General features: G+C 39.5%; 1 protein-coding gene across 1 annotated transcript; it reads left to right on the forward strand.

Annotated features, from left to right (window-relative positions):
* The first annotated feature begins 3,494 nt into the window (after positions 1 to 3,494).
* On the forward strand, positions 3,495 to 11,991 carry LOC107685882 (gastrula zinc finger protein XlCGF8.2DB-like). The gene is made up of 2 exons (XM_016482615.1): positions 3,495 to 4,434; positions 11,865 to 11,991. The coding sequence occupies exons 1-2, from the start codon at positions 3,495 to 3,497 to the stop codon at positions 11,903 to 11,905; spliced, it is 981 nt and encodes a 326-aa protein (XP_016338101.1). The 3' UTR covers positions 11,906 to 11,991.
* Positions 11,992 to 14,156: the final 2,165 nt, after the last annotated feature.

Consider the following 14,156-nt stretch of genomic DNA (forward strand, 5'->3'; position numbering starts at 1 on the left):
TTGAGTCAGAACAGCCGGCATTGCAGTCTACTCTCCCAGGATCAGGAAACGGTCCTCCATAAAATGTGCTGCACACATCTGAATATTTGGGTTGAAGTGTTCTGGAACAGTGTTGTAAATACAACTTAACCACTGATTTCTAGTTGTGTCCTCTTTTGGAAGCCCAAACAAAGTAGTTTCGAAACACACAGCATCACACACGGCGGGCTAGAGTGATCGGAGGCTGGCTTGAGAACGGCGTGGTCGGCGGATTTGACGAAGGAGCAGCCAGTGGGCTTGCGGCAACCACATGTGACGACCCCGGGCTGGACTCCGCTTCGATCCACAGCGCGAAGTTGATGTATTTCCTCAGTGACCAGCACGGATCAGCTCCAGGTATGACGAAGCGGATATTGTCCTCTTTTGGAAGGCCAAACAAAGTAGTTTTGCTTTCACAATGAAACACACAGCGTCTTCACGACATGGCGGCGGTGGCAACAACAATACTACAGCAAGAATAAAAGTTATGCCTTCTTTCTTTGCATGAACATTTGGGCGGTGTTATGCAAATCTTCCCACATAGTGACGTAGATATGTGGAGGCGTGTTAGAACGAGCCGTTTATACTTCAGGGATATTTTGCTCATAAGAATTTCTAGGGGTGCCAATAATTATGGCCAACATGCATTGGAGAAAAACATTTATTTCATAATGTGAGTTTCCCCCCCGAAAATTTCCATTGTTTTACTTCAATGATAGGTTAAAATTTTGTGAATTTTTTAAATGAAAGATCGAAAAGATAAATGATGCAGATTTATTTTCACAGCCACCTTTGCTCATATTTACCAAGGGTGCCAATATTAGTGGTTGGCACTGTGCTTAAATCACAGCCTGTGTGATGTGACAGTCACACTAAGCCACATTGCAATATAGATTTTATTTTGATATATCATGCAGCCCTCATTGCGGCCCTCATGGAAGTTCACTGAGCCCTTTAGCGGCCTCGATTTAAACACCCCACACAACTCTAGTGTACAGTAATAGTAAGTACTTTTATCTACTGGCAGATTACTTTTACAGGAACAGGCTTGGGCACGGCTGATCTAAATGATCGTAATGCAGTTATACCAGTTATCTAGGCTTGCTTAATGACAGATTTATCTTTTGGCACATCAAATAACATAGTTGTTTGATGCCGAGTCATATTTATCTGTATAGCATTTTGCATAATCCACATTGTTCCAGAGCAGCTTTACAGAAAGTTATATTTACCTGTAAGTTCTACTATGTCTTTAGTGTGTATTGAACAGGTTTATCAAAAACCTTTTTAGATGTCATGTCGCAATGCATTTGTCCACAGGGATGCAGTGTCTGTCGTTTCATTTGAATTTGGCAAATGCTGTGGCCATAAAAAGTTTATTCTCTTCGCAGTCCATGATCCTGGCAGTGATCAGTGTGTGTCTTGCAGTATAGCTCAGGGGTACTCAAGTTAAGCCACATTAAATATAAAGGGCCACAAATAACAATTTGCATCATAAGACTTTATTCAAGACAATATATGCAGTTTTACTGATTTAGAAATGCAGTTTTATTACATATCTAACTCCTGATTTACCTTGTCCCATTTAAAATACTATTGAACATGACAATAAAACATTACAAAAATGTGGAACACAAAAAGTAGATTAACAGTTTTTGCTGTATCAATGAAAAAAAAAAATGCATTCATACTCAAACAGTATTAAACAAACTTGGTTCATGGCTATAAGCCATTCAAAGCTGTGTGTAATTAGCAGAATTGATACGAAATCTAACAAGCAATCAGTGTACTAATGATCAAATTGGGCTGATGTGAGCCTGTTTCTTAGTTATCATAAGCATTTAAATCCTTGCAAGCTTATTGACTTCAACCTGACATTTGAAGACTTCAAACAGAAGAAGACAAAAAAAAATGCCAATGTGATTATCGTATAAGACAGATTGCTGTAAACGCAACACCTGTGATCTTCACTGTAGAAAACAACATAACATTGCATCCACTGAGATCTAGAGTCTTATGTATGGAGGTCTGTGGTCCAATAATTCATATCTCTGTTTTGGCAGAATTTCATAGGAGAAAATTATTAACCATGCCATCTTTTATATAACAATACATACTGTTACCTTGGAGAGTTGTGAAGTTTTGTCAGATTGTGAGGAAGTAAACTACTCAAAAAATTAAGGGAACACCTAAATCACACATTGGATCTCTATGAATGAAATATTTACGTTTAAAATTATTACTTGTGTACATTGTCATTCGTTGAGAACAAAATGATGCCACAATGGTCAATTGAAGCTAAAATCATCAACCCACTGAGGACTGGATTCAAAATCATACCTAAAATCTAAGTAAAAACATGAAATTGATCGAACTACAGCAAATCATAATGTCAGTAGTGTGTTTGGAGGGCCAAACATGAGGGCCAGTCAGTGGCATCAATGCCTTCATCGAAAAACACATGAGGCGGGGCATTGTTATACACCAGGAGGAACCCACGGCCCACTGCACCAGTGTGAGTTCTGACAGCGGCTCTGAGGATTTAATTCCGGTAACTAACAGCAGTAAGGTGTAGCTAGCATTCATCCCCGGGCCATCACAGATCCTCTGCCAAACCGGTCATGCAAATGGCAGACATGCAAATTCTGCTGTTCTCTGGCACATGCCAATAGAGCTGCACGGTGCTGGGCTGTGAGCACAGGTCTCACCAGAGGACGTTGGGCCCTCATGCCACCCTCACATTCACAGCAGTAGCGTTCTGGAGGTCATTTTGGAGGGCTCCGGTAGTGCTCCTCCTGTTTGCACAAGCCAATATTCATCCTGCTGCTGGGTTGTTGCCCTTCTACGTCCCTGTCCAGCTCTCCTAGTGTAATGGCCTGTCTCCCGGTATCTCTTGCATGCTCTCGACACACACCAAACCTCCTTGTGACGGCACGTGTGGATGTGCCATGGGGGTTGATTTGCTGTTGCTTCTCCAGTGCACCTGTTGTCACCTACCATGCTTCCCAACTGGACAGATTGATATCCTTGACATTTAACTGACTCAATGTTTTACTGTGATGATTAGGTGTTCCCTCAATTTTTTGAGTAGTGTATAAATCTGGGTATTGTGGTCATAATTGTGAAATTGAATGATTATGTCCCTCAGGGGAAACGTAAACAAGGAGAAAAACAGAGGACCTAATACTGAGCCCTGTGGCACACCATACTTGTGTTTGATGAGATATCCTTCATATACAAGTGGTAGCATATAAAATATTTAACTTTAGTAAGAAAAGTTTCTGTGCTACGATGGAGCTTAAATTAATCTTTTTTTTCCTGACATATCTTTCACTTGGATGCTATATGAGTAAATATAGCTGGATAAAACAAAAACTGTCCATCTTCATTTCAGGTGATGTTGGTTTGGATATCTGTTGCTTTGTGCCATTAAACTGTGTTTAACTATTTATCTTTATTTTTTCGCTTTAGACCTGATGGTGCTGAAAGAGGAGAGTCAAGAACAGAATGAAATGGAAGAGAAAAAACAGTATGAGAAACATCATGATTTCATGACTGGAGAAAAATCCACAAAGACTGACAATACTTTCTCACAAAAAAGAGGCCATAAGACCAAATCCAAGAGTTATTTCACCTGCCGTCAGTGTGGAAAGAGTTTCAATCAGAAACAAAACCTTGATGTCCACATGAGAGTTCACACTGGAGAGAGGCCTTTCACCTGCAAAGATTGTGGAAAGAGTTTCTCTCAAAAAGGAAACCTTAAAAAACACATAAGCATTCACACTGGAGAGAAGCCGTTCACCTGCCAAGAGTGTGGAAAGAGCTTCACTGTAGAACTAACCCTTAAGTATCACATGAGAGTTCACACTGGAGAAAACTCTTTCACCTGCCAAGAATGTGGAAAAAGTTTCACTCAAAAGCTAAGCCTTAAATTCCACATGAGAATTCACACGGGAGAGAAGCCTTACATCTGTCAACAGTGTGGAAAGAGTTTTACACAGAAAAACACCCTTAATTACCACACAAATATTCCCATTGGAGAGAGATCTTTCACCTGCCAACAGTGTGGAAAAAAGTTCATACACAAACATAGCCTTGAAGTCCACAAGAGAATTCACACTGGAGAGAAACCTTATACTTGCACTCAGTGCGGAAAGAGTTTCACACATAGAAACACCTTTAATTACCACATGCGCAGTCACACTGGAGAGAAGCTGTTCTCGTGTGATCAGTGTGGAAAGAGCTTCACAACAGAAGTAAACCTTAGGTATCACTTGAACATCCACGCTGGAGAGAAGCCGTTCAAATGTGATGAGTGTGGAAAGAGGTTCACACGTAAAATAAGCCTTAATAACCGCATGAGGAATCACTCAGAAGAGAAATGCTTTATATGTCATCAGTGTGGAAAGAGTTTCAGTCATAAAAGTAGCCACAACACTCACATGAGACTTCACACTGGAGAGAAGCCGTACACCTGCAAACTGTGTGGGATGAGCTTCTCACAAATAGGAAATCTTAAGATTCACATGAGAATTTGCACAGAAGAGAAGCCATTCATATGTGTGGAAAATGATTAACACATAGGGAGGGTTTTATGTCAATAATAGTTTCCATTCAGTTTTTGTGCTGTTTTGTTAGGCCTACTTGATCAAGCAATATTCATAAACGTGCAGCTGTATTATTATAATTTTTCTGATTAACTATTATTAGACTGTAGTGAAAATATGAATTTTCATTTTAGTTTTCTCCTAACCGACGCTCGGTTACCATAATCGGCTCGATTAACGATTATTTACCGTTTACCGACAAGATTATGTTAAATTAGAATGGATATGTGGCTGTGACCTATTAAAAATACAAATATTTGTTTTCCAGGGATTAATTTTACATGCGCAAAAAGCAGCATAAACAACAGAACATGAGGATTCACACGGTCACATCACGCACCTGCAGCGCTTCTGCAAACAGAGAAAAACATAATATTAAAGAAATAAAAAGGGACTATAAACACACTGCTCAGTTTGAATAGCCTGTAGCACAATCTGTGCTGTCCAGTGTGATAATTATGGCAAGCCCATGTTGTTTTAGCCTATGTGGATACTGGAACACAAGAGAAGCACAAATATTTGCGTTAGAATAACTTTCCCGGATTTAACTTGAGGGCTATTCAAGCTGTCACTTACTTCACATTTTAAGTTGACAAAACATAACATAACATTACAGAATGCAATTTGACCTTTTCATCTTCAGAACAAAATGAATCAATTTGAACTTGCAACGTTACTTAAAGGAACATCCAAGTAAGATATGTATGTTTATCAAGAAAAACAAAACAAAAAACAGGCTATGTTTGAGAGGTAACTCGTCTTATTCTTACCATAGTAATACAATAATTTTATATACAATTTAATAATATGAATATGATAGATTTAATGTGCCTTTGAACTACAGAGGCTTATACTGCTACATAGGCTAATTCTGTCATGTGACACCACATTTGTTTGCGTTAAAGACCCTTTTCTTGACAAAAAGTGTTTCCAAACAAATTTTTGTTACATTTGAAGTATCCATATGGAATTTATACGCTAAAGTTAAACGGAAAAATATTGTGTCGACACTTGAGACATTTTATCGATAAATGAGATTTCCATAAGCTATATCGGTAAACATTTTGAAGTGCTAAACATTTTTTCGCAAAAAAAAAATACAAATCCTTGGATGGAAACCTGGCTAGTGTAACACAGTTAAGCAGTGTAACAGTTAAAGTAAACCTTTAAACTTGCAAAAGAGTTCACACCAGAAAATGAGTATCTGTGTGAAATTAAGGCAACTTTCACACTGCAGAATCTGATTTGCAAGAACTCCGGTGTTCACACCTGACCGTCTCTTTTGATTGTATGGAGGTGATGCTCACTTTCATTTATTGATAAGAATCAAAATATTGCTGCTAAATGCCACAATATAACTGAATAAAATAGCGAATTGTCACGGTCCAGGTGTGTGGAGGCAGGCAGGATGACGAGGACGACAAGGATCCAAATAAGGATATTTAATGTAGCGACAACAAGGCAGATTCGGGTAGAGGAGACACACACACTCAGGGTAACATTCACAATAACCGACAACACTAGAATACAAGAGACAGGAACTTATAGGGCAGATAACGAGGGGCAGACAGGTGAACTCAATGAGGGTAATTAACTAATGATTAGACGGCTAAACCAACACAAGGGGAAGAAACCACAACAAACAGTCCACAGGGGTGTTACACGAATACTGTACTGAATTATTTGACTCATCTTTCGTGAGAGAATAGACTGGTAAATGTATGTAAACACGGCTACGGTTGGGGCTCATCTGGAAGCTGGTTCCAGCTGCAGGTTCTCTAATATCTATTTACGGTAAGCACAAACAGTGTAGCGCATTATACAGCAGTATGCAATAATAACATTTTCATACTTTCGCCACGTGGCGATCTTGTATTTTTATCTTAAAATGTATTTTATAATCTATCATTCTTTGTTTCTACAGTGGGTGAACATATACTGAGAATCAAGTAGAGAGCTAATAACTCTAATCATCTTAAATCAAGTGCGTAGAACTCATAGAACTATGGACCTACTGATCAAAATAAAAACTCGTGGTGTTGATACGCAAAAATGGACTTTGGCGTTCATATTATACGAAATTTGTTGGCGTGCATATGATACGCAGTTTTCACGGTCATATGATATGCATCTACCCCACAACCCTAAACCTACCCATCGCATAGCATATGCACACCAAAGTCCATTTTTGCGTATCAATACCACGAGTTTTCGTTTTTATTTGGCGTACTATTTATACGCATTTTCATGAGACCGGGTTGTTATTAGCATGCCTGTTATTAACATGCTTTATAAGTATTAATAAGCAGCCAATTCTGCATGACCATATTCTACATCCCAAATCCTACCCAATACCTAACCTTAACAACTACTGTACGAAGCAGTAATTAGGAGTTTATGGAGGCAAAATCTCGTAGTTAATAGTATGTTAATAGCTAGAATTGGACTTTAAAATACAACTTAATTTGACGTTTTCCAAATATTTTTTAACAAAACTGACTGAAAATGGTTAAGTTCTCCCAAGCTGCCAAGCCACATTCACTGCACAGTTTTGCAACCAATAATCTAAAGATCTAGTTATGCTAGTATTCTCCTTCAAACTCAAAAATATATTGGTTTCTTTTCATTCGCACAGCTCTTCCACTGCAGGAAAAAAAGTTAATTTGAGCCCATTTGATTTATTTTGTAGACCAATCTTTTTAGTTTGTCATAACATTAACCAGTAATACAGATATTTAAAAATGTTTTCAAAACCATAAAAAAAAGATAAAATCTGGCTGTGAGGCTTTTTTCTTCTTGAAGAGGTTTAAAACTGAACTGAACTGGAAACATAAAACATAGCAAACCATGTTGGTCAAATGACCCCATCTTTGACCCCAGCACTACATGACTTGGTCACTCCTGGCCTGTGTGGAGACACCACCTACCTACCTTGATCAGCCTGATGAACCTACATAACTCTATCACAACCTTTAAAGGCCTAGTTCTTTGTTTGCATACGGTCAATATTACATAATTATTATTTCATTTATTTATTTTTACAATTCAGTGCAAATAGTTGTGGGGCCTAATAAATGCGTAGTACCAGGCAGAGATGGAAACTCGAGTCTACGACTGGTGACTTGAGTCGTGCTTAAGTCACGAATAAAATGACTTGCGACTGGACTTGTTGACACAGTTACACTTATGTGACCTGTGTATTTCACTTTGTGTGTGAACACATGCGTTTTTTTTTACGTTTCTTCTTTAGTGGTTGTGTTCTGTGAAGTGCTAAGTTTTTACCATTGGAAGTGATTTACGATTTTGCATTAAATAAAGCATATTTTGGGCATTAGCTGATGTTTTGTCTGTTATAAACAAATGTGGCCCACACTGTTCTTGGAAAGAACAATATGAATTTACTGCCGACATCACATAAAAAATAGTTCAAATGAACCAAAAAATTTATTACAATGATCATCAGCATCGTAAACCTTCCAAAATTGATCATATTTTCAATTAAAAAAATAAATGTATGTACATTTATAACACTATACTTTGTATTATGCATGAAATTACAAAAAAACTAGTTAACACTGCTGTGAAGGAGTTTCTAATACAGCGTCTGTGGGAGTGATGGTAAATTTGACATCGTTCTCTCTCTACTGACTGCTGTTATCAGTTTCTCTATTTTTTTTTCCATTTTTTTTAAATTGTGAAAACACTATCATTGAGATTTTCTTTTGCTATTTGAGCAAATGGGAATGAAAAAAATATATTTGTGGTAGTCTCCCATTCACTGCTTTACAAGTTTACCCAACCATGACAAGAAACCCGGAAATGTGAAAAAGATCCATATTAGTTTCTTGTCACCATCACATGAAAAATGGTTTGTGTTAACCAAAAAAAAAACAAAAAAATGCAATACATTGAACAATATGAATTTATTGGCAGCATCATATAAATAATTATAGTTCATGCTAACAATAAAAAAGTGGTTGTCTGTTGGTTTTCAGGGAGTGGTTTCATCAAGCATGGCAGTAGTAGACATTCTGCAGCCTCCAAAATCACCACTGGCACATCTACTCCTGCAAAACGCTCTGTGATATTAGGGAAGAGTGCATCATTCTAACCCCTCTCAGACAAGGATGAATTCCTGAACAATCTGGCATCACGGACCTTCCCCGGGTCAACCCACACTGATGGCCCCAGACCGAAATTAATGGTCATCCCTGCAGGATGACATGCACAAACCTTCTGATAAAGATATGTAAAATATTTCTGAGCGGCATAAGCAGTCGATCTGTTAAACAATATATTAGGCATGTGAGAGGGCTGTGTGTCACCACTGCCGAAACAACTCAGAATAATAAGCCACAAAGTTAACAAAACATTGTACACCACTGTGCGGAGCAAGAGTGCTTTTCTTCCCTGCCTCATGGGAGTCTTTGTCTCTGAATTAAAAGAGACCAGAACAGAATCTGCAGAACTTTTCACCAGAGAAACTCTCCGGGAATCCTGCAGGAGCAGCAAATAATGCTGTACCCCTCACAGTTTTTCCTAGTTTATAACAGTTGCTCCAATGACTCCAATGAAGAGGTCGCAGATCTTTTGCATAACCACACTTTTTGACTGTGGAGGTACTGCATAGTAGAACAAGCTGGATTGAGTTGTGGGTTGACTCAATTACCCAGTATATGATCTAGGGCAGTGTTTCCCAACCTTTTTTTAGTCGCGGCACCCTTTGGAAATTTTAACAAACTTGTGGCGTTATTGGTGACATTAGAAATGGATATTATATAATAGATGCTCTATTGAACATTTTAGCAATTTAAAAATATTAAAAAAGGATTTTTTACATGGCACCCCTGCTCTCGACAGACGGCACCCCAGGGTGCCGCGGCACCCCGGTTGGGAAACACTGATCTAGGGGAATGATTCTTGCTTCGAATGCGAGAGGTTCCGGCTTCAAATCCCGGACGAGCCCCCAAATTCTGTTACGTTCCCATATCAAGTCTAGGAGAAGGAAAGTCACGTAACAGAATAAGAATGGTGTTGTGTGTGTTTTTCAGCTGTGAGGATCAACAATCAACCTCAAAAGAAAACCCACTCACGCACCCATAACAACATAAAACAATACTTTATTGAACCTTTTCTGATAAGAAGTGTGCGCTACAAACGCAAGCATTTTTGACGATAGTTTCTGTCCAGTCTGCTCGTTTTATCGCGTTTAACCACAGCTGTCGTCGGTTTTGTGTCTGGCAGTGGCAGCAGATATGCGATTAAATTTCTAATTTGAGGCTGTATTACATCGATTCTGGCACCCAACATCACAACAAGATGATATTTTAAGCTCCTTATGTAGCCGAATCTGCGCTGGTTTGAATGGGCCGCCTCCAGTTTCTCCTTTGTTTTGCTGCCTCCAGCTAGCGCCGTGACGTCGGCTGACCCTGGTTACCTGTGGTTGGCAGGCCAATTCAGAAGAGAGACTCATGAATATTAATTAGACAGGCCAAAATCGACCTGTTCTCAGCAGAGCTCCTGAGAGAGGAGCTGTGAAAATATATTGAGATGGTTTTTGGTACTTATACCGCAAATATATATTCTTAAGGACATCAAAACCTAAAATAAAACTCCAGAAAGGTGTACAATATGTGACCTTTAAAATAGTTCAATTTTGTATGTAATGTCAAAGTGATTATATTTCATTTAGTTTTTTTATTATGTTAACTTATAAAAATGTTTGGAGCATTTTTTTGTTCGATAAATGTAAGTTTATGTTTTTTAAAGTAACGACCAAGCAGCCAGCGCAGACAGGGAGTTGATCATAGCCTATGTTTGATAAATTTAACCTTCTCAAATCATCACGACTTGCCTAGAATAAAATCTATAGATATAAAACAGTTCAAGCATATCACAATGTTAGTTTAAATGTTTAACCTATATAAATGTGCTATTCGACGCATATCTAATTGTGCGGAGAGCTAAAGCATGCTTTACAGGACATGGAGGCGCCGGCGCCATCATTTTTGCTCATAAAGGTAAGAGTAATATATCACTCGGAACTGTAAAGGGTCTACTTTTATTTGTGTGCACTCACAATATCAACAAAACGTTGTGCTTTTATTAAATAAAGGATACATACAGGATGCGCTTTCTGCAATTTCGGCCAGGAGCGCTTCACAACGATGAACCAAAACTCAGCGAATACTTGCCTCACAGACTTGCTAAATATAGCTATAGAAAGCTTTAAATTACTACTTTAAAACTAAATAATTCCGAAATGTTTCGAAGAATGTTTAAATCCAGAGAAATAAGCAATTTTAACTAGTGACACGGAAGCGCCCATGATTCCACACTCACTCACGGCGTCATCTAACTACGCCTTTGTTTCTTTTGAATATGCGCCCTCCAGCGGCGAAAATTACACATTGTGCCTTTAAGTTCTACTTCTGTAGTTATTTTGGTGAAAGTAACTCAAAAGTAATACAGGAGTCATGTAACGCATTACAATTCTGAGACAGTAATATTGTATGGTAAGGAATTACTTTTAAATAACAGTAACAAGTAATCTATAATGTATTACAGTTTGGAAGTAACTTGCACAACACTGTTGATATGGAATTTGCAGTTCATTAAGTATAAGTCACTGTTTGTTGATTCAGAAAGAAGACAAGGCAAGAGCAATCAGGTAAACAAGCAAGTGTCAGTCGACGGCGAACATAATCCAACAGGGCGAGACTAGAGGGATAATCCAGGTACAAAGCAAAGGTCCAGGCAGGGGCAAACAATATCCGAACAGGGCAAGACGAGAGAGGTAATCCAAAGTACACAGGCAATGATCAGAACACGAGAAAACACAGACAAGGCAAGACTAAGCTAAGACTAGGAAACTTAAAGCAGGCTCCGTAAGGTAGCTATCAGCTATAGCAGGGATACACGCTAAACAATACTCGGTGTTGAATGGTGGTGTGATTTATATAGTGTGTGTTATTGGTAGCAGCTGTGTGTGATTGGTTTCAGGTGAGCTTGTGATTAGTGCAATGTGAATTTTAAGATTTTCTTTTTGTGTAAAGCTCTTCCCACACTGTTGACAAATGTAAGGCTTCTCTCCAGTGTGAATTCTCATGTGAATTGTAAGATTTTCTTTTCGCGTGAAGCTCTTCCCGCACAGTTTGCAGGTGTGAGGCTTCTCTCCAGTGTGAATTGTCAAGTGGGCATTAAGGTACTTTTTCTGTTTAAAACTCTTTCCACACTGAGAACAGATGAACGACTTCTCTCCAGCATGGATTCTCATGTGACTGTTAAGGTTTCCTTTTAGTGAGAAACTCTTCCCACACTGTTTGCAGGTGTAAGGCTTCTTTCCACTGTGAATTTTCATGTGGGCTTTAAGGCTGTCTTTTTGAATGAAACTCTTTCCAAACTGTTGGCAGACATAAGGCTTCTCTCCAGTGTGAACACTCATCTGGAATTCAAGGCTTCTGGTTTCTGTTTTTTGAGTTGGCGAGTAAGTAAAAAATTTTTCCCCAGTCATTAAATCATGGCGTTTCTCATTCTGATCTTTCTCTTCCATTTCATTCAGTCCTTGACTCTCCTCTTTCAGTGACATCAGGTCTAGGGTGAAATGAAACAAAAACAAGTCAACACCAGTTTAACTGCACCAAGACCACTGCATTTGAATCAAAATCCAAACAAAGATGCTGAATACATGCAGCATGAGCAGTTTGTAAAATCTAAATTAGATTGTACAATTTGAAAGATTAGAACGCTAAACAGAATGCTCTGACTTTAGTTTTGTGAAACTATACTACATAAAATATCTGCATGAAGCAGGAGGCGCTCATGGAACAGCAGATATAGCGTTTCCTTAGTTACCTCTGTAAACAAAGCAGTGCAGCGCTTATGAATACTACTGTAGTATGGATTATACAGAGACGAGATGTAAAGAAAATATCTGCTAAACTTTTCTAAAGACAGCCAGTTCCCCTCAGAGATACATTCATATAAACTCCCACCCCAAAATGTATAGCGATTCGATTAACATCTCAACCAATTTGATTCGTAACATATTTGTATCGATTTTCAACCAGCTCGCGTTGAATCGTTACATCCCTATCAGAAAGTGTAACAAAATCAAACACGCTGGAAACATGTTTAACACATAATTAGGGTTTCATCACTGTATTTTTTAGAAGACAGGAAACACAATAAAAGGATCGTTAAACTGTAAAACTAAACATTTATTTGTTTCATCAATAATGCATGTGTCACGGTGCACCTACGGTGAGGAGCGAGGAACAAGGAACAAGGAGAATGCTGGAGAATCAGGATACACAGTCTTTATTGACATTGACACCACAGGAATCACACGTAGGACACGGGGATTTACGAGGGGCAGAAAACACTTTAAATACACTGAAACTAATGGAACACACCTGGGAACAATGGAACAGAACTGGGAACACCTGGAACAAATGATAACACAATCAGGACAGGAACAGGAAGACCAAATAAGGAAATAAACATAATCTGGAGCACGTGGGGGAAGAAAACAGACACAGAACAGAGTCTGACATTACAGGGTGTGCGCACTGGAGGCTGGTGCAGGACTGGGACACGGGGAATACCTCCAGGGCAGATCAGGCAGTCCATGGTGCCATGGCGTCACAGGGAGCTCAGGGGAGCCATGGCGGAGCAGGCAGCTCGGGGAGCCATGGTGGATCAGGCAGATTAAGAAGCCATGCCGGAGCAGGCAGACTAGGAGACCATGGCGGAGCATACAGTTCAGAAGGCCATGGGGGAACAGGCAGCTCAGAAGGCCATGGCGGATCAGACGGTTCAGGAGGCCATGGCGGAGCAGACAGTTCAGAAGGCCATGGCGGAGTAGGGAACTCAGGAGGCCATGGCAGGACGGCTTCCATGGCCTTGACCCCTGGGCTTGACTTGGGGACTGGAGCCCTCCTTGGGCTCGACATGGGAACTGGAGCCCTTTCTGCGCTACACTCGGGGACTGGAACCTTCTCTGGCTAAACTCGGGGACTGGAGCCCTCTCTGGCTAAACTCGGGGACTGGAACCCTCTCTGGCTAAACTCGGGGACTGGAGCCCTCTCTGGCTAAGCTCGGGGACTGGAGCCCTCTCTGGCTAATCTCGGGGACTGGAGCCCTCTCTGGCTAAACTCGGGGACTGGAGCCCTCCTTGGGCTCGACATGGGAACTGGAGCCCTTTCTGTGCTACACTCGGGGACTGGAGCCCTCTCTGGCAAGGCAAGGCATGTTTGTTTATATAGTACATTTCATACACAATGGTAATTCAAAGTGTTTTACATAAAAGAAAAGAAAATAATAATAACAATAAAACAAGGAATTTAAAAACTTTGAAAATAATAAAAAAAATGGACTTAAGAGGTTTAAAATGAATTTAAAACAGTTAAGAATAGAAAATGATTATACATAAAATATACTGCAATCAGTTCGGACGTTGCACAGTGCTCATTCAATAAATGCACAGCTAAACAGATGAGTTTTGAGTCTAGATTTAAATGTGACTAATGT

This window comes from Sinocyclocheilus anshuiensis, unplaced genomic scaffold (genome assembly GCF_001515605.1).
Source record: "Sinocyclocheilus anshuiensis isolate Anshui unplaced genomic scaffold, SAMN03320099.WGS_v1.1 scaffold1074, whole genome shotgun sequence".
NCBI classification, from domain to species: Eukaryota; Metazoa; Chordata; class Actinopteri; order Cypriniformes; family Cyprinidae; genus Sinocyclocheilus; species Sinocyclocheilus anshuiensis.